Genomic DNA, 25,610 nt, shown 5'->3' with positions numbered 1-25,610 from the left:
TATTTCCTAAAAAAAATTACAGAAAAGAGTATACAACTAAAGCTAAATCCCATATGTTTATTATCTCATCACAAATCTTAAATCAATGACTTTAAACTCAACAGTCTGATCGGGTTAGTAAAGCTCCGGAGGTCCACAGATAACTGCAAAAAGGGACCGATGGCGGGCGTGAAGGTGAGAAGAACAGGGAAATACTACGGTGCCACTGAAGTGGCACTTTGACTGAGTCATCCAACCTGACAAGGTCACTTTCAAAATACATCACTGACAGCTGTTATAAGGTCCACCATTGTTTACACAATATATGTCAACAGCGTAGGTTATTAGTACTGCAACAAGACTTGTTTCCATATCAAAATATACAAAAGCAGGATCAGCCCCCTTTTTTTTCCTTCTTTTTTTTTTCCTCCTCGGTCCTTCATCCACTCGGGGCTTCCACATCTTCCCTGTCACTTTTTTTGTTTCCTTTTCCTTCTTCATAATAATTTAACAAAAAAAAAAACATGACGCGTCCACGCAAAATAGTTCCACTAAAATGTAAACATTCATTCATAATACATGTATTTTTTTTTTTCCTAAAAAGAGAGAGAAAAAAAAAAAAAGAAAACAGCCAAGTGAGCCAAGTTTTGCATCCACTGTACAAGTTTTGAATCCCACAGAGAAAAGAGATCGTCCTGACATATAAGCGTACTCTGGGACGCGGCTACGACAACACGTGCGAACGGATTGAGCTTGGAGACGACACTCGTGACGAGCTGGACGGAGGCTTTGGAGTCGAACAGAGTTTCGGGAAGGTGACGAACACAACAGCCCCAGTTTCTGAAGGCAGCCACAAAGCTTTATCTACACGTTGATGGGGGGGAGGGGGGTTATTGTATTTAGCCAGAGGAGTGTCGACGCCGACGGACAGCAAGTGGCTGTGGAGCCCATGCATACATTAAGTGTTTTATATACAGATACAGTACCTCTGTTTAAATGGTTCCTATAGCTGGACCATGCTTTGGCACCGCAGCTCCGTGTGTTTCACTAACAATGAGCCCCAATTGTCAAGATCACAATCTGTGTGTGTTGAGAGGCAGCGCAGGAGATTATGCGAGATTCTAGAGCACGTACAGTCCAGGAGGAAGAGCAGAAGGCCCATCTGAACACGGGACACGCAGTTCAACACACACGCACGCACGCACGCACGCACGCACGCACACACGCACACACTGTGGTATAAAAGAAAGAAACATGGTACAATATTGTGTCGTTTCACCTCTTCTGGTACACACTGAGAAGCTGCTGCCTGGCCTTTCTCTTGTGCAATTCCTGAAAGAACAGCTGACGAATCAGAGGCGGGTTTTTTTCAGCGAAACGACAGGATGGGCATTAAAAAGTCATAAATAAGTTTCTTCATTTAAAACAAAATATTTACAAATACGTCAGGTGCCACAGTGATTCGAGAACCAAAAGGGAGGACAAGCAACTTGAAAGTAAACGTCGGGTTTTTTGTTTTTTTACAGTCATTATTTCGTTAACAGTGTCACGGGGTGCGTGTATTACTGAGAGCTATTGACTTATTAGTTACTTTGTCTTCAGACAGTTTGCTTGTGATGATTTGGGACTTGGTCACAGTTTTCTGGACACATGCAAGGCCTTCGATGTCGGAACAGCAGCAGGGTCAAACGCTTCGCTCTGTTGACCGGTCCCCTGGTAGAGAGACGGACTAATACCCTTCTTTGTCTTTAGACTTGGCTCTCGGTGGCGCGGCGCTCGGCGGCGGCGGCGCCCTTCCTTCTGGCTTGCCGCCGGTTTCTGATTGTGGGGAGTTGATCCAGGACGCCTTGAAGGGCCTGGGCTGTGTGGGAGGCGTGGGGCTCGGCGTGGCCTCCCGCTCTTCCAAGTCGTCGAAGCTCACCTCCTGCACGGCCTCCTGCTTCTTGAAGGAGTCCCGGCGCTCCGACAGCGCCAGCTTCCTCATCACCACCACCTCCTTGGAGTGATGGTTGCTGCTGCGATGCTGCGGCGATGTGGTGGAGCGGTGGTACTCGCCGCCGCCGCCGGCTGCGTCTTGGTGGCTGCGCAGCCCCCCGACGCACAGGCCCTGACGGCCGTGCTCGCCGACGCAGACGAAACCGGTGGCGGTGTCCCCCTCGGCGTCCTCCAGCCCCTCGCCCTCGGACAGGGGCACCTCCATGGTGTGGCGGCGAGTGCTGTAAGCCTTCCTGTCGGCGTGGTAGCCCCCCGTCGACTTGTCCCCGGTCAGCTTCTCCGCCGACTGCACTCTCTTGAGCAGCGGCGAGCGGGGCGGCTCGGCGCTGCGGGGACGCACGGAGTGGCGGGCGATGGTGGGAGGGGACAGCGTCTTTCCGTGGAAGCCCTGCAGGGACTTGGGGTGACTGGGAAGGCAGGAGGGAGAGCACTGAGGGGAGAGAGGCTGAGGGGGGGGGATGCAGGCCAGGGGCGACGGCGGGATGCTGCTGGTCGACTTGCATCGACCGGCTTTGGTGTAGCGACCAAGGACGTGAAGTGAGCTGGGGCGAGCCTGCGGTACCGGGGAGTTTGGAGAGCTGGAACAGGGAGAAGAACTTGAATCTGAAAGAGAGGGGAAACCAAAAACCCATCAGATATGTCTGCACATGATGCATGATTTAGGTGTAGTCCCTCCAGAAAACTACACCCGTATGATTAGGAAGCTTGGAAAGGCACAGCAACCGACCTCCGGAGTGGTCGGGAGCCGGAGAGCGGCAGGGTGTGGAAGGCCCAGGAGAGAGGCTCTGTGTGGGGGAACCGGAGAGGCTGTCGCTGGACGACTGGTGGAACCCCGAAGAGAAGCTGCGGCTGCTCTGCATGGGCGGAGGAGGCGTGTGCTTCGACAGCTTCTTCAAGATGCTACGGCGGCGGCTAGAAAAAAAGCACAGCAGGTAAGAAACGGACTGTGAGCTCGTATAGTCAAAATCTAAATCAAACAAAATGCTTAAAGTGAGCTAAAGCTAATGTGAAAAATAGAATGATTGTGCTAGAGCTGATTTCCCCCTCATGTACCTGTCCTGTCCATCCTTCCTCTTGCTCTTTTTGCTACGTCGGGCCATCTTCGCTCTGTAGCTCGTCTTTCTGGCCGGGCCCACCTTGATGGAAGTGTTTTCAAGCGCGGTCGTTTGCAAGGTCACCCGGTTGCCACTCTGTTGAAAGCAAATCATTAACATAAATGCTTAAAGCGGTTCTATTCGAAAGCCAAACATTTTTTAAACAAAGCCTTTTTTCTTTCTTTTTGAACTAAAATGCAACCATCAAGCATGCAATTGACATTTCAAGTTCCTGCTACCTTCAGCAGCAGCTCCACCACCTCAGTGTGCACGAGGCCCTGGACCGACTCGCCATTGACGTGAGTGATGAGGTCACCTGCCCTCAATCCCGCCTCCTGTGCTGGACTGCCATCCTCAACACACTGCATCAAACACACACACACAACCTCAAAATTACTGGTCATAGAAGCCGGTGATCAGCTGGTCTGGAGACAGCTGGCAGAAGACCGATAGATGCCGAAAGAGCCTCATTCTACACAACTGATGCGGACATTAAATACCACATGAAGACTCGTACCCAGACCATGTGATGAACCGTGTAGACGTCACTGTCTCCCATGTAGACCCTGATGGCTCGCAGTGCAAAACCAAAGCGCTTCCCGGAGCTGTGGATGACCACAGGAGGCCTCAGGCAGCTGATGCTGATGGACAGATCCCGACTGGGAGACGAGTCCCGGGACGACGGGTTGGACGACAGCGATAGGGATGATTTGGGGCTCGTGGGAGGACCGGCGGAGTCGTCTGGTTTCGAACGAGAAGAAGGAAAAACAGTGAAAAATCTGTAAGGCCACGTTGTAAAATCTGATAGGACTCCATGTAACCACCACTCGTGACGTTTCTTGGACTCGTCTACTTTAAAAATATCATGAAATGATTCACATACTAAGACTGTGCAGCTTGTTTAGTGCATACAATTACACTTTCAGGCAGTAGAGGGCACTGTAAACACATAAAAACTCAAAAACAGCAGTGTACTCTTATAGGTTTCTTTAAAAATATGAGTATTGGATTTTGAGACATCGGGTAAGCTCAGGCTGAGAGGGAGTGCACAAAAGGTATTAAGTAACCATTGTCACTTAATACATTATTCAGAAATATATTACTTAATTTGTTTTAAGACATACAGGTCATTCTACGTACCTGGAGTAATGATGAGGGAAAGTCCAGAGACGGAGGCTGATTTGGGGACTTTCCCTGTGGAGGCCCTGGGTTTCTCTGGAGTCTCCAGCTGGTGTGCGATGCGTCGGGACGCCCCCCTCCGGAAGGCTGGCCTCGTGCCTGTGCTGTTGCTTCTCAGACGGATGCGCCGCAGATTGGAAACCATCCCATCTACAACCAGCCGGGGGGGGGGGGGTTTGATGCGTGAGCGCTAGTATTTCCAACAACTGCAAAATAATCCCAAAAAAAGGGATTGCTGCCTACCTTCCTCTTCCGCCGAGATGGCGAAGCGGGGCATTATGTCCAGGCTCTGGGTGCTGTTCATCACCAGCGGGCTGGCACTGCGCTCCGACTGCGAGGAACTGGAGGAGGCACGTGGACGGAGGCTACAGAGAGAAATATTGAGGTAATCGGTGAAACCTGGTCGAGGCGCAACGATACAAGTTAAAGAGTAACTCCCACCCAATAAGACGACAAGGAAAAAAATAAATAAAAAGAGATGTTTTCTGCCCCCATGATCTCACCTGCCCCTGTGTCCATCCGCCCTCCTGTCGCCCCCAGCCAAGTGTTTGTGCCCGTCGCCGGGGGAGAGGATTCCCCTGCCCTCCCACCGCTCCTCCTTCTCCTCGCTGTGGCTTCGCTCCAACAGCGACAGGCTCGGGTGGGCCGGCGTGGAGGTGGACAGGTGCTCCGTGCTGCTGTACACCTGCAGGCCGGGAGGACTCGGTTGAAGGGGCTTCGTCGCGACGGTACAACGGAGGCAGGGACGTCGGCTTTTCTCATCACGAGGGTTAAAGTTGTGGCACGCAGAGGAGCAACAGGCGTACCTTGCTGAAGCGGTGGGCCACAGAGGAGAACTGTCGCAGCTCAAGAGAGGACTCGTCGTCGTTGGTTTCGTCGTCATCGTCTGAGCCCAGGTGGCAGTAGCGCTCGGATCGGGCTGCGGAGAACACGGTGACGGCGCGTTAAATAATGAAAACCCATTGAGGCTGCTTTTAATCCAAATTAAAAGGAGACCAAATATTACTGCTGAGTCTATTGCCTTCCCATGTTTATAATCGTGTGTGTTTGTGTGTGTGTGTGTGTGTGTGTGTGTGCATGCAAACATACACCTTCAGAGTAAAAGAACCATCTAAAAAGTGCCATCTATGTTCATCTGTCCGTTAAAGGACGTACTATCAAAGTAACTGGTGTCCTCCTCCGTCTCCAGTTGAGGTATGAATTCAGCCTTTTGCCTCAGGAGGCCGTTCCAGTCCAGACCCAGAAAGAACGTGTGCATCTTCACCTCAGGAGTTCCACCTACAACAGAAAACACATTCGGTTTTGTTTTTTATAACCCACAGGGAACTTGATGTGACAGCAGGTAGCAAAACAATGGAGCAACATTTCTCTCTAGAGGTTTAACATATTTAAATCAGTGTGCTTAATAAGATCTCAACAACCACTGTGGAGTTTTCTACCCCCGTTTCTGTCCATTTAGAGGAAACACGTCTGTGTAACAACGGCCCCGCCTCATTCAAAACATTTTAATAAAACTGTCATGACAGGACTTTCATACTGAATTAAGACTGGTCAAACATTGGAACTACTTTCCAGCCACCAAAATGAGATACAGGGACAACCGATGGAAAATAAACAGAGCTCTCATAACTCACCAGGATATAGCCAATGAAAAGCAGCGCTGTTGAAATATAACTAAGATTATTGAGCTACTCCAATGATTAAAAAGCTTTAGCAAATGTTTTAGTAATAGAAGTGGCCTCGGATAACAAACTACACACGAAGTGAATCTCAGTCAAACCTGAACCGAGGATATTCTTGCTCTTCCACCGTGCAAATGCTCACAAAACGTTTCAAAGAATTTCTGAGGTGTGAGACATGCTGCGCCTGTCCGCTAAATTCTGCTTGACAAAATTACATTCAAAGCCTTTTTTTTTCCTAAGCCTCATCAACAGCGGAAAACCGAAGACAAATGCGAGGCTCAGCGGGGAGCTGAAGGCTTTCCCAGGCGGGGGGCACCCTGGACATGTCACCACTGATCACATCTGAGTTCGGTGAGGAAATTTGCCTTTCGGTGCAGAGACATACTTGATTGTTTTCACTTCTTTCATGTGCCCACCTCCCCCCCCTCACACTGCAAACTGTTTCCAGACAACCGGCTCTTCAAGTAGCAGTGACAAGAAAATCTGGTTGCACCTCTGGGTCACATGACCGTAAACCTGGTGCTTACAACAGAACCCTGTCCACCTATCGGTCACCGACCTGTTCCCAGGCGGTCCAGGGGGCTCTGCCTCAGGAGCCTGGTGATAAGATCCTGAGCGTCCGCTGGCAGAGCGTCCTCCCCTTCCGGCCAGATGATGTCATCTGAACATAGAAATGCACACGGGTGACACAGTGACCACAATGCCAGACACGGCATTTCAAACAAAGAAAAAAAAAAAATGCGTCAAAGGGAGCCAAATGAACTCAAAACACTTCTTACCGTTAACGACTTGGCCAAAGAGCTGTTCTGGCGTGTCCCCAAAGAAAGGCACGCAGCCCACCAGAAACTCATAGAGGATGATGCCCATGGCCCACCAGTCCACCGGCTTTCCGTAGCCCTGCCTTAAGATCACCTCAGGAGCAATGTACTCAGGAGTACCACACACCTGCCACGGAGGGAGGGCTTGGTTAGGCCGTAGAGACGAGGGACATGTCAGAGTAGGACAGGAGGAGGAGGATAAGGAGAAACAAACCTGTTTGTCGATGAATTCTCGTGTGTCCTTCTCAATGTGTCCCTCGTACAAATTGGTCGTCATATTCATGAGGCCGATCTTCGACAGTCCGAAGTCTGTCAGCTTAATGTGTCCCAGGGATGTGATCAACAAACTTACACGGGGACGGAATAAAAGACAAGAAAAGAAAAAAAAAGAGGATTCAACAGTTAAAACTACTTCGGCTTCAGAGAAATTCGCAGTCCTTGACAGATGAGCAAAACTCTCAAGTTTTGGGTTTTTTTTATCGTGCAAATCGAAATGGACATTGTGAATTGTGAGGCAACAATTTTTTTATTCATCTCGGTAAAAAAACAAAACTCACTTGTCGGGTTTGAGGTCTCTGTGTACGATGCCGTAGTTGTGAAGATACTCCAGAGCCAAGACGGTCTCTGCAAAATACATCCGGGCCATATCCACCGGCAGAGGTCCAATGTTCTTCAGCAGGTTGGCACAGTCCCCACCTATAAACACAAAGAAGGCGGGTCGACCGTGGATCAGGTTCAGGTTCTGGTACCACCTTTTGTCTACACCGTGACTTTGTGTGCCTGTACCCTACAATCGTACCTTCCACATACTCCATGACCATGCAGAGGTGTCTCCGTGTCTCAAATGAGCAGAACATGGAAACCACAAACGGGTTTTCAGCGAAGGTGAGGATGTCTCGCTCCACAAACACCTGCTGGATCTGGTTCCGGAGCATCAGGTTCTGCCTGTTGATTTTCTTCATGGCGAATCGTTGACGGGTCTCCTTGTGGCGAACGAGAAACACGGCCCTGTGGGGAAAGGAAAGAGCGGAAAGAATATTTAAAAAAAAAAAAAAAAATGACAAACCAAATTATAATGACAGATTTTACAATACTACATAATTAAAATCTATGAGCCAACTGCAGGAAAAAGAAAACTCACTGATGCACATAACATACTGGTTCAAATATGAGACAGATGTTTGTTTTTTTTCCTCGCTGGAAATAGGGTCTGAAAAATTGAGTTCCTCTTAAATTCGGGGTCTAATATTAAGAGTTCTGCTGTACAACAACATGGACTAATGAGGAAAAGCAGTTCTTTATTTTAATTACACGGCTGTATTTCATCCAGGGTTACAAGGTGCTGGCGCTCTCTGAGCTCACAACGAGCAGAGACAGATTACATCCCGAATCAGGAGCCAGTCCACCGCCGAGCAAACAGAGAACAGACACACACAATCAAACTTCCTGGCAGTATATGGGGCTCAAATGTCGTGGGGTTTTTTTTTTTTTGGGACTGTGGGACACAAAAATCCTACGACGACACATCCTGATTTTAGTTTCTATTCTGCTTTTATTTGCCCATCTGTGGTGTCAAACAGTGACCCGAGTCAGTTCCACACAAACAAAGACGTCTGTCTTTACTCACCCATAGGCGCCATTGCTAATGAGCTTTATGGTTTCAAAGTCGCTCTCCAGTGGTTTCCTGCGAGGGGGAGTGCAGGCTGCACGACTCTGAATCACACACACACACACACCCAGAGAAAGAGAGAAGGGGGGGGATAAGAGGCCTGCGTCTGCTGCGTCGATTCGGAGGAGCTTGGCGAGTTCATTGTGATGATTCGAGTTGTTTCTGTTTTCTTGTATAAACAAGCACTTCATTAAGCGCCCGGGGCTATAATTTTCATGACCTCAGGACAGGGAGTGAGCGCACACAGGGCGTGTCCACATCCACTTTAAATAGTTTAATAGCAGACAATCTAAGCGCGTGTTGGGTGCGCGGTTCAAAGTCAACTCGGTCATTACTAATCAGAAAAGGTTGAAACAAGCCGACGCCAAGTTTGCTCGGAGCACCTGCGGCCTGTTTGATGTGAGCTTATACCTGTACAGGTGTCACGTCTCCGGCGTCGTCGGACTCTCTGCTCGCTGCCCGGTGACTCGGACTTGTCTGCTCCAGATGGACCATTTCTGCAACAGAAGACACAATAGAAACTAATTCAGAGGGTTTTTTTTTGTTTTTTGTTTTGGTCAAGCGATTCTTGCTCTGGACAACAAGGGGAACAGCCAAGTATGGGTACTTTGTTTCACGACACAAATACTTAAATGTTGACATCACTTTCACACTGAAACAAACTCTAAAGCAGATTTTTGGGAATATTGTTGTAGTCTATAATGCAATATTTGATAAGTGGCACACGAACAGCTGACCTTGGTTCAAATCACATGTACTCAGTATCTCGTTTCTCAAAAACATTAAAAAGGCCAGACAGCAAAAAACCCCCACAAAGATAAAATGAATGAATATTATGACAATAAGAATAAAATGAGGGAAATCAGATTTGTTGTTTTGGCTATTTCTCTATTCTCATACAATAAGATAAATGTGAGTCTAGAAATATAGCGAGTTATGACCGCCTGACTATGTGATTAAATATAAATTATAGTAAAAACAGCAGCTAAGACGTCTAAATATATTCTTCAGTAAAACCAACCCAATGTGTTAAAATGCTTGAGGAACAAACTTAAAACATGTTTGCTGTACCTTCCAGGGGATCTCTGGTGAGGCCGAGCTGGCTGACGATGTATCTGGGAATATCGGTTTTAATGCCGTGGCCGACCTTCGCTTGACCCTCGGCTGCCTCCAGACGCTGGTAAAACTCCTCGGGGTCAAACTCCTGGACGTACGAGGGAACACAAATCATTAAACGTCAATGAACTGTGCTGACTTGATTGTAAAAAAATCCAAATCATTAACTCGTGGGGAAGATCTACGAAGAGTGAATGTCGGAGCAGGAGGCTTCATGACGGGGTTGGGAAGAAGGCCAGATTGAAAAAATATGTTTCAAAGATTTACAGATGATTATAGTGCGACATCAACTTGTTGGTTTATTCCAACAGGGCCCGGGGGAATTATCACTGCAGGGTATCATCATCCTGTGAGTCACTCTCACTCTCGCACATGAAGTGGGAGATATTTGGTTCCGAGGCTTTAAAACACAGTGAATGTAACATTTCGATGTGCACGTGGTCGTTAGCGAGTCTGCCAGCGAGCCTTACCAGACACTCCAGCAGCCTGGCAGGCCTGGAGATGATGATGAGAATCTTCTTCACCAGCTTGGTGATGATGGTCACCTCCTCGCTCTCTGAGCGCTCGTACGCCTGATCAGGAGAGAGGACGGAGGATGATGGATTGCTACTAATATTTAATCCAATCGGGATAAGCCGCGAGGCAGTACAGGCTCATCCCACAGCGCGGGGCAGTCGGCACTTCAGGCTCATATTTTTAGCATCCATTTCATCTCATTACACTATCTGCCGGGGACTCGATGGATCGCGGCTGCGATTTCAACGTCTTGCATCAACACTCGTTTCTCTTTCCCTGCGCTCCACTGTTGGGAGAAGCCACGGGCTCTTTATCTTTGGCGAACATTTCCCTGCTTTGGCCAAAGAGGTGGCTGGAAAAAAAAAAGTGCTACAGGTGGTAAATGAAGGTCACTCGGCTCTTGTGCCTGACTTTGCAAATACAAAGTATATACTCAAACAGTAAATGCTAGACTGAGGATGTCGTGACTGACGGGAAGAAACCATCACAGAAATAAGACTCCAGTGGAAATCAGACTTAATAATGGATAAAGTCTAGATGAACAGCATTAATCTGGCAGCATTGTGAAAAGAACATATAAATTATCCAACTTTCTGAGTAAAAGAGAAAGCCATTCGGGGTTCGAGTCTCTCGCAGAAGCTGTAATCTATTTTGCAGAAGGCGGTACTTCCTGCAGAGAAACAACTACTGCTGGCTGGGTTACGTCATCCATCCTTGCATAATCAAAGACTTGACCGCTGCACACATCTATGCGACGGCACAGAACGACCACACTGCGTCTGGCTAATGGCCTACAATCACCACCGACGGCCAACAATCAAACAGGCCATTTCATTTCAGTGTCCTCGCGCGACCACGGCGTTGCACGCGAGGTCCCAGAGGCCGTTCGTGTTACCAACAAATCAATCTGCTGGCGGCATCTCGGAGGAAACACACTTCGACTTGAACGTCGGAACAATGAGCAGAATTACGTGTATTTAGAAGCAAACGGAAAAGTCGATTGCCGACTGTGACAAACACCCACCTCGTGCAGCAGATTCTCCAGCTTCTCCTGCAGCTCCACAAAGTACCTGGAGGTGACCAGGCCGTTCTGGGACTTGTCCAGACAGTCCCTGGCGAGCTCCACCAGCTGGTGCTGAATGAATCCCAGCACGCCGTCAGCCAGGGGCAGAGCGGTGCCCGGTGAGCACTCTGCAATGATGTCGAGCAGCCGACCCTCCATCTGGGCCGTCGCCTGGGAAACCAAACCGGACCGCTTAGTTTAAAACGACCGCAGCAGGAAACATTTATATTGAAGTCCATCGGTTATAGTGAATCACAACAATGGCATTGTGGGGAGCTTCACATTGTCCCGTTTTGATTTCTGTGCATAACACAGAAAAGGAAATTCCTATTTACAATATATGATCCGTTTTTTTGCATCCAATTTAGTTGAAAAAAAGAAAAAAAAGAGCCAGTCCAATATAGAGAAGTTCAAAGCTGAGCATACCTTTGGAAAGCGCTCTTTGTAGACATGATTCATCATGACAATCTCATTGTCAAAGGTTCCACACGTCCGCCCAGGGCTGCATGAGAGCCGAGTCAATGAGAAAAACAGATCGGACACAGAACATTAAAAGAAATCTTATATACTTTTATGTTCATTTCGGAATCTATTGTTTTTATTTTTTATATACATTTTTGATTGGCAATTGGTCTGAAATAAATGGGCTCGCTTCCATATATTTGGCGACTAATAATCAGCACAATGACTTTCTAATTCATATCAACATGACTTCATTTGTAAAACACTGTTTCCCAATATGAGCCTCGTCAAAAGTCGGGAGGCCTTTTAATTTGACCAATACGACACTATCAACACAAAATCTGCGAATCCCTTTTAAGTGGGTGCGACAAATGTGTGACTCATCGTGTTTACTGCCTGCACAGGTCATAAACACAGCATGTTCAAATCACACTGATGCGATTCGGCTCAGGTTCTCGTTTGCAGTATCCATGAACACATCTGTTGTGCGCCCGGGGCTTCGGTTTCAAGACGCTGCCTTTTTAAAACGATTCGTACACATTGCAAATCAGGGCACTGTCAACACAAGTGTTGAAAATAGTGATCTGGAGTGCTCCTTTAACGGCACCCCGCATACTACAAATTGCAATATTAATATGTGACATTCACTTGGCTATTTCTAGGACAGTCACAACAGTTGCACATGCGGCGTGCTTTTATTTGAGGGTAATCGCAAACCTGAACCCACTTGGGAACTATTCGGGGGGGGGGGGGGTAGGATATACTTTACACACCCTATGGAACTATATTAAAACAGCAGTGACACATGTCACTCGTCTCTGGCCAGAACTGCACAGCCTGTTAATTTAATGTGTTACGGTAGCCGACAGTTTTAGCTTGGCTGTGATCGTTAGTGGACACCGAGTCTGTGTGGAGCATCCAGAGACGGGACACGTCGGGGGGGGGGGGGGGGACGGCAGCCGCGTAAAGACGCTGCCGACACCCTCGGACGACACGTCATAAAACGGGAGCTCGCGGGCCAACACCGCTGCAGCCGGTAGTTTCAGTGAGGCTAAACGATGAGGACATGTGCCCTTTCAATCCAGGGTACCCAAAACCGCATCAAGTAATTATCTCGGCATATTCGGAGTTTTCCAGACGGTATTTTTCTTGCTAGAATCACGTGTGAAAGATGTTATAAAACACAGGGCTAAATGGTGTCAGCTCAGGGCTTTGTGGCAGTTTGTCTATATTATTGTTTACAGCTCTGCTCCAGGGCAACAGACATCTTTTTTTTTTTTATGTCTGCTTAATAACATTTAGAATTGCATGTACAGCAGAATATGTATCCCCAAGTGTGACTTGATTTTGAAACTGCTACTATATTAAGTTGAATTTCGTGCAGAGGATAAATACTTGATTTTGAAAGCTGATCGACAAGGTTTGATGGTAAAAGAAAAAGAAATACACCCCCCCAAAAAAAAGCCTGAAGTTAAATGTGATAATCTTCCCAATCAGAAAATACTGAAAAGCTATTTTCACACCAATTCTCCTTTAGAACCTTCTGGAACATATTGCCTTTTGTAAAGCTCTAGTCAAGAGTTCAAGAGCCGGCCAAGTGCGACATATGTTGAGGTTGCACTGAAACACTGACCTCAGGTCAGGGGAAGATTAAAATCTGGCCTCTTACCTGAGACTGCGTGACCGAAGCCTGACGGGAGGCGAGTGGTGGGCTCCTTCTTCGTCCGCCACGCTCTCGGTGCTCCGGAAGTGTTTGAAGAGGAAATGGAGATCATCCTGCGTCGGCTGAAAGGGCAACTGGTGCAGCAACTCCTGTGATGAAGACGACTGCGAGGGAAATGGAAGAGGGGACATACGGGAAAGGAGTGCGTTACGAAAAGGGTGCATTTGATATTTAGACGGGAAGGGCTGAAGGAGGGTCGGTGTGCTGGAATAGAAATGAGAGAGAATCTATTAGACGGCTCCCTTTCAAGACAACGACATCAGTGAGGCATCATAGACGTGGGTAGTTTGTTGGCCACATGGCTTTCATACACCACTAGGGGGCCAGAACATAAACTAAAGCTTGAGAAGGAAAGAAAAAAAAAACAAAGACACACACCAGCCAAAATATCAATACTTGACCTTTTTTGTCTACATGTGTTTGTGTTTGTGAAGCGAGAGCCTCTGCAGCTTTGATGGTACAACATCCTGTGGTAAAAGGCTTCCTCTGGTAAGAGATCCACATCGCGGTGCTCTCAGATTCCATCATTATCCTGTTAATGCTCTTTGGAAGTATTAAAGGCTTCGATGTGTCCGCTATAGAAGTGGTTTAGATCCAGCGCTTAAGAAGGACATGCGAAAGCGTTGTGATCATGTAAATCATAACCAGCTCCGTACATGCAAAACCAGACGTGCTAAAACTTTGACGCTCGACTGAAAGCAGCTTTCAGGGTGGGGGGTGGGCTGTTTTTTTTCTCCTTCTCATTGCAGGCCGACTGTCATGCCGGCCCATGCATGCATTCATTTTCTCTTTCCAAGCTACAATGTGAGACACACGGCTTGGAATTTATGAGAACTCCCATCTGGCCGGGCTCTCGTGTTTCACTGGAGAAAGAGCAGAGCAAAGAGAGAGAGAGAGAGGGAGAGAGAGAGAGAGAGAGAGATAGAGGCTCATCTGACAGGAGGAAAGAGAAACGCATCCAACAGAGAGAAAGACACTGAAAAACAGAGAGTGCGAAAGAGAAAGAATAAGTGATAGAAGGTGTGGGGGAGGGGAGGAGGAGGGGAGATACCCTGAGGAGGAAACTGGAGACGTATTAGCGGCGAGTAAGAGTTGCATAAAGACCTCGCTGACAGCGAGCCTGAATGGAGCATTGTGTGCGGAGAGACTGACCTCACCGTCTCCGCGCCACGTGGTCCACCAGACAACATTACAGCCACGACACAAGAGCCCACCATTACTCTTTTTTTTTTTTTTTATGCAACCCACTTGAAGTTGACGTTTCAGTTTTCAGGGAGGTAAAAAAACGCCGAGATAATCACTATGGAGACCGTCAACGGTGCCGACGGGGCGGAGTCGGGGCAGCGCGGCGCAGCTCGCTCCTTTCGTTTTCCGTGAATTAAAAAGGCTGACCTGGAAAATGTACGCCGTGATGTCATCCAGGAAAAAAGAAAACGGGAGAATTTCAACAAGACCCGTGTTATTTTAGCGATTACCCGTATTATTCCTGTACTTTCCCTCGGTCGGGAGCGGATACGCAGAGTACAACTTAAATCATTGCAGTTGAAGTCATTTACTTAATACTGACGGCCACAGGACAAGCTATTCACTTCACCACCAGTCTCTTTTCTCTCTCAAACACACAGTTTAATGTTGAATTTAAGGACAAATATACACGCCACCGAGGCAAATTTCTGTGTTTCACATCCACCTATATCTGTCGTGTTGATGACACTTTGCATAACTGCGGTTAAAACTCGGGAAGGGGCATTTCAGGATTATTTCCCCATTTCCTCTTCGTGGCGGAAAACATGAGGGAACAAGGCCGATGGTGGAGGGATTCATCGTCATCATTGCACATATCCTGCAAAGTCTCTGAGTCATTTAAAAAAATACCGACATCAATCTACAGTCAGCTGCTTCGTTGAAAACAACTGGTGAGCACACGGTCATGTTGCCAGTGTTTTCCAACCACTTCCAGATTGCTCTGCCGTATCAAGAAAAACAACTCATCTGGAGACACTGTGATGTGTCTTTCAGCTTGGAATTAAAAACATCTCGGTGCTCTCCGATGAACTCTGCAACGACTGCTTGTACTAATACAAAGCTAGTTTAATTTGGTGGGGGCGGATCGGAATGACAAAGGCAAGACGACATGACTTTCTTGCATCCGTCTCAAATGAAAAGTTCTTATTTCAGAGTGCAGAATTGCAAACCTGTGCAACATTAACCCGAGTAGTGCTCGGACTTGTGACGCCTCAGCGTAGCACTTTATGCGCCCAGGCTAAAGTGGGATTCTCGTAATGATGGTGATTAGTGGCGAGCAGTGCCACCAACACGTGTTTATCTGGTTATAGTGGTGGAGCTGGTGCGGGGAGAGGCCTCGCTAAACCAGCCGGACCTGCTGGGTTGCAGAAAGCAGGGCAGGTGACGACGACGACACCAGGGCTCACTACCAATTCCCAGCGGTGGGATTTACCGGCACGTCGTGTTGTTTGTGCGCTTGATCCTTCTGAGCCTGTGGTTTTGAACATGTGAATGTGTCCTGCAAATTCAGACCGAGAAAGGCGAGTTCGACATTTTTTAAAACAACGGGCTTGACGTTAAGACTAAAATATTTAGTGTAAATATGCTTGAAAGCGTTCACTGTGGACCACGGGGCCAAACGCACACAATGCAATCTAAAGAGAACGTGCCCCAGGTGCATGCCGCTTTCATGCAAGAGGTAAGTCCATATATCAGCTGCAGTGTGAATCAACAAACGATTTATAGGCGGTTTGATTTCCTACGGTGTGTGTAATCTGGAGGGATTTACAGCTCAGTCAGCACCAGGAGTTTACAAGACACGTCAGCCCCTGTAAACTGATTGATACAATGAGTTGAAGTGCATGTGGGAAGCTAAACGCTCCCATGGCAGCGATTTGAGGAGGGGTTGAATACTTGATGAGAGAGTGAGAGAGAGAGAGAGAGAGAGACATCACTGTAGACTGACGCTTGGCTTACCGATACAGATGAACTTGGTGCGTTGGTGCAGTATCCAGATGAGGGAACAGACGCCACGGACCACCGTCGACCATCTGCTCGACTGAAAGCAAACAGAAACAGACACCTCAGTGGAAGCTCTCGTAAAGCCTGCGAGCGCATGCTCATCTGTCACTCCTATCTTTAAAGTGGAGAACTTTTTAGATCTCCAAAAATCAAATAAAAAAAATAATAATCATCTTTTCCACAAGTTTGTGTGCCACTTTCTTACCTTTCTGTGCGGACCAGTTGGCTATAATGAAAAAGAGAGATAGAGAGAGAGATTAAGGGAAAGATGGATAAGAGGAGGAAGCCGGGGACGAAAAGTGAGAAAGAAAACAAACACTGGTTAATGACGGGGACAGAATAAGTCTGGCAGTAAGAGTCACAGTCCTGTTAGTCTGTCAAAGCAGGCAGCCAGCGGCTGTCGACCGTCTCGGCTTCTGAACACCTGCCAAGCCTGCGATCGCGCTGCAGCACTGAGGACCCGCAGACACTGAGCTCATGTCTTTTAATACACACACACAATCACATTAACACTGCATGAAACATTTACCCGAACCACTGCTGCAAACAGAAAAAAAAAAAAACCCTCAACCGAGAACTGCAGGATCCACACTCCTCCAGGTTCGTCCCTACTTTTCCCATCCAATTTGTCCCTCAAAGGACGTGACCCAATTTCCCTTATTGATTCAATCTGTGGCGACAAAGACAGTCAAATGTTTCTCTTCAGAAACCGGCTCTTGGGTACAATGCGGTGTTAGACTTGTGTTTTCTTTGGATTTATATTTAAATATACATGTCATCAGCAATGTGTCAATGAAATCCTCATTGAGAAAACGCTGCATTAGTGCTGCGTAATCCATGAAAGTGGAAGAGAAACAGATGACAAACAAGGCTTCAAATCAATGTTGGAAACTATTGGTTTAAGACATAAGATCACGGACATGCCTGCAGTGTCGACAGTCCCGAATTTACAGGAATAAAAAACCATCTCGGAAGGTTACCTGCAGCTATATTCCTCAGTGATTACCATTTCCTTTACATTAAAAGGACGACTGTCCCTCTTTGGCTGAATGCCGATTACACAGCATATTACATGTATAGCTAATCTGTGCTCACATGACAACATGGCTGTGGACTCAGCAAGGACTGAACATGCTTGTGGGAATAACAAATAAACCCAGTGGTGCAGTCAAGAGTGTGCGGTCCCGGCATCTGTCTGCACGTCGGTAGCTTCAAAAGTCTGAATACATTTAGATGAGTCATGCAAAGCAATTACATAAGGAGACGCTCCCTCTATCCCTGAGCTTATGGCGCAATATCATACTGTATCATTACTGTACATTCTGACGAAGATGCCAGCGCCTGCTAGCATTCTTCTAGATCCCAGTAAATCTATTTAAAAAAAAAAAAAAAATGGTAGCAGGATTTGTGATGAGACAGCGAATCAGGCAGCTTTCCCCCATAATCACAGCGGCAATGAAAAATGAGTGTGCGAGGCAACTCTCCCGTCTTAATTGGCTTGACAAATGCCGGGTCCAGCGACGGGCCCCGGGGCCTTTCAGCTGGTTGGGCTTGCTTCTCCGTTGCCTCATTTCCAGGGGCAAAAGGAACAAGCCAAGGCGTGATCATTATTCATGAAACTCAGTTTCCAGCCAAAGCTTCTTAAGGATTCCTCGAGGATTTTGTGCAAAAGGCCAAAGTTGAAAGTGTGTGAAGAGTGGCTGCTGCCGTGTTGGTTTTGGGTTTGATGAAGAAATGAGCCCCGCAGTGGGGCAAGTGACAGATGAAATAGAAATGACTGCTCCGACTTTAACGCTCGATGCAAATTAGGACAGGCATGTGTTAAAAGCACGAACGTGAAATATGTTTCTAATGACATGATTTAATTTTCCTTTCATGTCGAGTTGTGTGACGTTTTAATCACTAAAGTCTTTCCAGGAAGAGTTTGAAAGATGGCCTTATAAAAATAATGTTAATTTCGCCAACATGTCAGACACTGAAATGCAACATTTTTAATATGGCAGCAGAAAAGCTACATTTTGGATTATATGAAGGTGGACACAAACTCTACAAGAACACAGAAATTCGTTTTTCCTAAGATAAGCGAGAACAAAGTTTATCTCTGGTTAGATATTTCATATTTCAGGCGAAGCGCAAGGGCAGAACTCCGATTCGGCACAAGCGCAGAATCGTTGTCGGGCATCACATGAGGAAAATGTTCTACCAAGATGATGTGTCGAGAACAAACTATGAGAACGGCCAAACCAGGTCTGTGAGGAAAGAATGATGCCATCCTTTTTCTCACCGAGAAACACATTTCTCTGTTCTTGCAAACTATATATATATATATATATATATATATATATATATATATATATATATATAAACTTAAGACTGCAGTTAAGAAGTTTCACATGTTCATCAATTTCTCGGTGGACAAAAAAAAAAAAATCTACCATGTCCAGTCATGCATCCACATTGATAAAATTTGCCCTTTGTTCCTGAGCTACAAAGGAGAGCAATATAATAACTATAATTGCCCGTGTATGAAAGTGCACATGCAATAAAGCCTATTGTTGTCCTATCGGTTTGTCAGAATCACCGTCTGAGTGTTGAATGAAATGAAAGCATTTCTCTTACTGAGGTCATGCATGTACGAGTAACAACTTCGAAGACATTCTGTCAAGATTTTGTATTTGAGGAGTGCTGGCCGAGAGGATACTGAAGCAGATTCAGGATCTGAGTGTTGATGGTTTGATTCCCACAGCCATGTCGGGTCAACAAGACTTACAAGAATTGGATTGGTGAGCTTCCTCAGTAAAATTTGGTTTTCCTCAGTCCACAAACATGTGTTTAAAGCTAATTACTAATAGCTGTGAATGCGAGTGTGTGTGGGACGAGTCACTCTGTGTTTGACCTGTGAACTGCCCACGGTGCACCCTGCCCTCAACCATATGTCTGCTGGGATTCAGCTGTATAAAGTGTTTTTTTTTTTTTTAAAAAGATGGGTGTAGCAATGTCATTTTCTCACAATAAAAAAAAAAATACAAAAAAGAAAAAGATTTATTTTCTTACTATTTCCAGCTATTCACTGGATTTTGTCGGTTTTTGCCGTGGAAATAACTTCTGCATTGATGTGTCTATGCTTGAATGCCTTGCAACAAAAAAAAAAAAGCCCCTCAACAATAAAGAGCATTTGATTAAATTCTTACCTGCGGGCGAACTGGAAGTTGGCCGAGGTGCTCGCAGAGACATTTCTGGGGCTTTCTGAAGGGCTGCTGCCAGCTGAGAAAACAAACAACATACAAACGCTTAAACTGGGAAAAATGCGAATAAAGTGTGTCAATTACTATTGGTATGCTGAATAATTCCCCAGGGATGTTCTTTCGGTTGACACGATCAGCTGACTGGTTAATTACTTTTACCACTGCGGTCAACTTCACGGTTCACCCTGCTCACAGCCAGTTAGCGCGTCATGTGAATTGGCCAGTTCACCACTTAAATCAACGACTGTGCGGACACACAGCAGGCAGTCCAGCTGTGTGTCACATCAAACCAGATTCCCTTGAAAAGGTCACGGAGACCTCTTTTAACGGAGACATCCTGCAAAAGGTAGCTCTCCTGTGGCTCCGGCAGGAAAAAACATTGATGTCCAGTCACAGATTGATTTGGCTCAGAGACCATAGGTACAGGTTTCAAAAATGAACAACAACATCCTTTTTAGTATTTTACTGTAAAACAAGCTTTAAGGAAACTCAAGCCAAATCACTTCCACAGCCAAACACACGTGTTTAATTAATGGAGACAATGAATGAAGGCATCTTTGTATAATGTTCATGGAGGGGGTAAGTCATGGCATCTTGTACTCATAGTTTTGGTTCTCGTCTCATGAAACAGCAAGAAAAAAAACGTGTCGGGACACCAGGGGTAAACCAAAGCCAGTCTTGTGACACCGAGCATGAAAATAAACTGAAGGCCGAGGGAACATATATAAGACAAGGAGCTCATCCTGTTGTCATCTGCCACAAATAAACTCTCCAAGCCCAACTGGTCTGCCCCTCCACATGATCATGACTACATGCAGCCATCCTGAAAAACTGCCCTACACCAGCAGCAGTTGAAAGCAAAATACAAGTACCTGTGGCAAGAGGGAGAGGTGAGAGCGGTCGTGACAGCGTGGGGGATGGAGTCCCAACTGCCAAACTCCTTCTCTTGTTGTTACGGGAACTGTGGGAAGAATTAGACAAACATAAGACAGAGAGAAAACGTCTGCTTGAAGCAGAACCCAGTCACAACTATCCTCACCTACAAGCACACGCAGCTCATCAGTCCGTTATCAGTACACAAAGCTGCTGTATTCAAATTAAGCATATGGACTGGAGTTGTTTGGTGTGGGAAGACAAACACAGATAAGGGAAATGATGCTTTTGCCAATGTTTATACAAGAGCAGTGAACACGCCTGCGCATCAGAAAACACAGATGCATAGAACACATATGGTTAGATATCTCCCCACTCAGAGAGAGTATCCTGGGGGTTAAAAGTCTGGTTCACACCTTCATTTGGTTCGGGTCGTGTTCACATGTCACTTCTGAGACCGGACCAAACCGTCTGGAAAATGTCACGCGATTACAACAGCAGACTGGGAACGCCGTCACCCGAAACAAAACACTGACCAGAGAAGAAGTACAGAAGAAACACGGCTCGTTGATTGGTCTGGACCGAAACCCGAAGTCCCGCTACGTTAGCCTGTGTTGGCTAGGCTAGTTAGCTCGTGACTTCAGGGGTAGCCACAAACAACCACAAGCTATCGTCTTCATACCAGATATTAATGAGGGCCCTTTTCACTACGTCTTCCTCACTATTATTAGATATTTCACTAGATATTTCCCAACCTTTGCTTTATGCGTCTGCTTCTTCTGATTATCGGGGTTTGCTGTTTGTGCACTACCCAGAATGCACTGCGCACTACGCTAGAAAGATCGTTTGTAAATTAATCGAGATCGCTTGTTAGCTCCGGTTCAGAGTTTGTGGGTGTGTTCACGTCGCTCCAAGGAAATGCTTGATCCCGAAGAGAGCTCTGGTCCGCACCTAACAGGCGTGTGAACACTGAATTGAATAAAATATTATACAACATGGAAGGATGTGGAAGAACAGACATTATTTACTGTGCCATCACCTCAAAATACCAATGATAACCTATTGAAGACAGAGTATTCACAAGTGAGAACCTGACAAACACCTGGAACCACGGGACCTGGTGATCCTATCAAATTGTGCCGGCTGGATGTTTTCCTGCGATAGAAGAAGTATGTGGCTCCACCGACTTCTATGATGTAACTGAACAGGCCAGGACATACTGTATATACCAGGCGTCCGCAACCTGCGGCTCTTTAGCCCCTCCGCTGTGGCTATTTGAGCCTCGGTCCCACTGCAGTTCATCCCGGAGCGGGGCGGTACGGTAAGGTGGTACGGTATGGCAAAGCGCACCCAGAACCAACTGTGTTGCGCGGCCCCACGCCTGCTTAGTTCATGTCGGTAAGTTCATCTAGTTTAGTTTACGAGTTGTAAGTTGGCAAGCGGGAGTGAAGAAGGTTTTGTGCGTAGTGCGTCGTCCTGCCATGGTGTTCCTGTAGGTGCGAGTGTCAAAATAAAGGACTGTCGCGCACGTCTGGTGTATGGTGTAAGCTTCGTCTCTGGCGTGCTTCTTTTGACATGCGCGAGCCGGGGTGTGCCGCTCCCAGAGTGTTGTGCTCATGGGACCAAATGGGACTAACTGGCTCTTTGAGCGTTAAAAGGTTGCCGACCCCTGACCTATAACGTCACAAGTCTGACAGCATGGATGATGAGGATCTTTGTCACACTAGCTCATCTATAAGTTGATCTAAGTCAGTACTTAATGTTGATCTTTAGCAGCGGATACAATTTTGGACACACGCTTGTTGTATAAGCGCAATCATTTTGTTGTTTTGATCCGGTTCACCAAGTGCCACATAAGCATTCTGTTGTTTGTTTTGCTTGCACTGCTCTAATAAAGGTTGCTTCCGTCTGTGCCACCGGCTTGGCAGCAAATTACCATCAGAGTTCCCTGTTCTCAGGCAGGTTTTCTTCGGTTATGTATAGTTTTTAATCATCTTTATAAGGCTGGTACCAAGATGACTTTTTTTTCTCAAGTACAAAAATATTAATGTTAACAAATACAAGCAGAAGTCTTCTTACACAAATCTCATATATAATCACAATACAGCTACTTTCACCAAGTCAAATGTTATTTTTTCCCAAATAGGAGGTGCCTACAGGCTTGGCATGCTGTTCACTCGGTGTTTACAAAAGTCTTCATGCAGATTGCAGGGGAACAAACAGCTTTAGTTTCTATTTCAATCCGTTTGTTTGGTGTGCTAAAATCTGGATGTAATCCCATCATGCTCTCTGTTCCTATCCTGTTGATGTCAACGCTGTCTCTTTCCCTCTCTAGCAGTGACCTAAAATAATTGAAGGGCTGAGATGGCAACAGAGTTTGACGTTTCTGGGTTGGTGCTGAGGCAGATTCACAGACTGTAAGGCCCCCCCAACCCAAAAAAGAAAAAAAAAAACAGGATCTGCAGAGATGCACAGCAACAGAGAGGGAATGGAGAGCCAATGAGGTGTGTTTGATTTTTATCTTCAAATTGCCTGTGACACACAGCTGCACCCACAGACTGGCCACGAATTTGCTTTCTATCTGTAAAATAAACGAACGCTCACTTTTTTTCTTCTTTTTACTACGGAGCAATAAAAGCATCACTGTATAGCACCCCGGCCACATGAGCACTTTATCAACAGTTACTCATATTCGAGACTAACAATGATGACTTGTAATATGATGAATCTAGGCCAGCGAGGAGCATGTTTCATATGTCTGCTGATGATGAAGGGCTGTATTTATTCACTCGGGCTCATTCAAAATCAGCCAGAGGTGAATCAGTGGCACGACTGGTGCATGGAACCTGGGGGGGGGAGGTTGTTTGACATCGAAAGAAGAACTACATCACAAGATATTAAAATATGAGTTCGCACAGTTTGCTTCCCACCAGGATCTCTCACCCATACACTCCGTGGCCTGCAGTGTGTGGCAAAAGGATGAAACAACAACACTTTATTACAGAAACACTGGGATTAGGACAAAAGAGATAGGGATGTAATAATCCATGATAAGATCACCGTGGACTCACTGACTGCCACAGACACACCGAGACCCCGGGCTTCAAAAGGCTTATACTGTAAAAGGCTGATTAAATCTATCACACGGGTAAAAAAAAACAAACCACAAGGACCCAACAAAACCGCATCAGGGGTATTGATCAGCACCGTGTCTGGATGGAGCTTTATGCGACAGCTGGCAGCAGACAATGCAACCTGCCCACAATCTCAATCTCAATCTCAAACACACACGTGCACGCGCGCGCGCGCACACACTCACACACACAATGGCCACGTTTCTGTCGGAAACAAAAACTAGGGCGGATCTATGGGACACATACAGTACCCTACTGTAATGCTATCACACACACACACACACACACACACACACACACACAGAGAGACCAGCCGCGGCATAAATCTGAGCTGCGCCTTTATAATATCTCCAATATCCGGGGATGATGCGTTTACGTGCTTTTTAATCACATAGCTCAACATAAACGTTCAACAAATAGCCGCCTGTCGGACCGTGAATGCCACAGCTGATAATAACGACAGCAGACAGCCATTATGCTCATTCTCCCCGTGCCTTCCTCTTATGAACGCAGTGTTGCAGATGTAAACATGTATGTATTGTTTTTCTTATTTATTTATTTTACCTTTTAGATCGCTTCATCATCGCCCCGGTCACAAAACTAGTTTTGTAGCTCGGCAGCACGGTCCAGTAGTAGTTCTGGTCGGACATGTTGGCGGCGACCGTCGGAAACCCGGTCCCGCAATGTGGATTCCTGGCGTCCTGCGGTTACAGGGGGAGCCTCATGCCAGGACGGTCCGTCCTACGGATGTGTTGTCGGCGGTGGTTAGGCCAGTACGCCGCGTCCCACGGCAGAAACTCCCCTCAGCTTCGGTACAAACTGACCCCAGACCCACGGCACGGAAGCACGGAGGCGCCGAGCGACTGCAGCTGCCATGTCCCCGGCTCCATCACACGCTCCCCGAACCCTAGCAGCAGAACACGGGAAGCGGCCCGTCACCAGCGGGATGCCACATTATCGGGCGGTATCTTCGTCAGAAAAATACAACAGTGTGCTCCAAAGTTTCCAGCGACAGCAGCGTCCGCCGCAGTGCGCATGCGCAGCACCAGGGGGGAGAGGAGGTACTAATGAGACCTTCAAGTGCTGTCAGAAAAACTGGCTCTACCACTTTATTCTAAACAAACCCCCCCAACAAAAAAAGTGAAAACGTGGGGTGGGTGTCATCGCGATAATCGTGTATTTGAATGTTTGTCGCCAAGGGGACATTGAGGTGTTTATTATTCTAAACATTGCACATCGTTGGCAGATATTCATGGTGTTAAAGTATGAATATCTCAGTAACAGGAAGTAAACTGGTTGAGAGGCTGTGTGTTTAACGACACTGATTGATCACTAACCACAACATGACACAACAGAACTGAAACGTAATAATCTCAAACCATCTCAATCCTTTCTTTCAACATTCACTCACACAACCAACAGTGGGACACTGAAAGGTAAACACTTGACCCCCTTTGCCCACATCAGCAGGATCTACAGCATCAGCATAAGAATGTCATTCAGGTTAGACAAGTGTGGTCCGATGGTATCAAGGAGAGGCAGGATGGTCAGAACTGAAGGGATGAACCTACCAGAGGGCAATATAAGGGATATTCAGGCTAAAGGAAACCACAAGGAAGTCAATCACAACCAAATACAGCACACCAAGAAAAAATGTCAACATGCATGGAGGGCTTCCACCCAAAACCAGCATCCTGAGACTATACACGAACCTAAAAGATGGAGGCTGAGGACTAGTAAGTGTCAGAGCCACTATCCAAGAAGAACAGACTACGTGGATGCATTAATCATGGCTGTGCAAGAGCAGACAGTGAGCACAAGGGGCTATAGAGGTGATGGTCTACCATAGTAGATCAGATCCAAGGTGCATGCAGCCTGTGCACAAATGACCCAGAGATAGTCCATCACATAGTTGCAGGGTGTAAGATGCAAGCAGGATCAGCGTACACAGAGGGACACAATCAAGTGGCTGGGTTAGTGTAGTGAAACATCTGTACCCTGTACGGACTTAAAATACCCAAATCCCGGTGGGACA

At 46.7% G+C, this 25,610-nt stretch overlaps 1 protein-coding gene across 3 annotated transcripts in view; it reads right to left on the bottom strand.

Moving 5' to 3' along the window:
• Nucleotides 1-410: 410 nt before the first annotated feature.
• mast3a (microtubule associated serine/threonine kinase 3a) overlaps nt 411-25,610 on the bottom strand; it is a 28,584-nt gene continuing 3,384 nt past the window's right edge. Inside the window, exons 1-27 of one of the 3 annotated variants that reach the window (XM_080503888.1) lie at nt 24,140-24,571; nt 20,441-20,529; nt 19,515-19,587; nt 16,529-16,549; nt 16,279-16,360; nt 13,243-13,400; nt 11,538-11,613; nt 11,073-11,282; nt 10,003-10,104; nt 9,488-9,620; nt 8,828-8,913; nt 8,375-8,460; nt 7,547-7,755; nt 7,305-7,443; nt 6,962-7,094; nt 6,709-6,874; nt 6,489-6,590; nt 5,403-5,525; nt 5,054-5,166; nt 4,751-4,932; nt 4,491-4,612; nt 4,209-4,397; nt 3,586-3,809; nt 3,308-3,430; nt 3,028-3,164; nt 2,702-2,886; nt 411-2,577 (exon numbers count right to left, since the gene is read on the bottom strand). In XM_080503888.1, coding sequence (XP_080360014.1) covers nt 1,709-2,577; nt 2,702-2,886; nt 3,028-3,164; nt 3,308-3,430; nt 3,586-3,809; nt 4,209-4,397; nt 4,491-4,612; nt 4,751-4,932; nt 5,054-5,166; nt 5,403-5,525; nt 6,489-6,590; nt 6,709-6,874; nt 6,962-7,094; nt 7,305-7,443; nt 7,547-7,755; nt 8,375-8,460; nt 8,828-8,913; nt 9,488-9,620; nt 10,003-10,104; nt 11,073-11,282; nt 11,538-11,613; nt 13,243-13,400; nt 16,279-16,360; nt 16,529-16,549; nt 19,515-19,587; nt 20,441-20,529; nt 24,140-24,225 — 4,218 coding nt within the window. In that variant the 5' untranslated portion in view covers nt 24,226-24,571 and the 3' untranslated portion in view covers nt 411-1,708. Of the gene's footprint in view, nt 2,578-2,701; nt 2,887-3,027; nt 3,165-3,307; nt 3,431-3,585; nt 3,810-4,208; nt 4,398-4,490; nt 4,613-4,750; nt 4,933-5,053; nt 5,167-5,402; nt 5,526-6,488; nt 6,591-6,708; nt 6,875-6,961; nt 7,095-7,304; nt 7,444-7,546; nt 7,756-8,374; nt 8,461-8,827; nt 8,914-9,487; nt 9,621-10,002; nt 10,105-11,072; nt 11,283-11,537; nt 11,614-13,242; nt 13,401-16,278; nt 16,361-16,528; nt 16,550-19,514; nt 19,588-20,440; nt 20,530-24,139; nt 24,572-25,610 lie in introns of those variants that run through there. The other 2 variants (XM_080503890.1, XM_080503889.1) reach the window with 2 other exon arrangements.

Source organism: Blennius ocellaris, assembly GCF_963422515.1.
Source record: "Blennius ocellaris genome assembly, chromosome: 10".
NCBI lineage: Eukaryota > Metazoa > Chordata > Actinopteri > Blenniiformes > Blenniidae > Blennius > Blennius ocellaris.
This window is presented reverse-complemented; position numbering and strand designations above follow the sequence as displayed.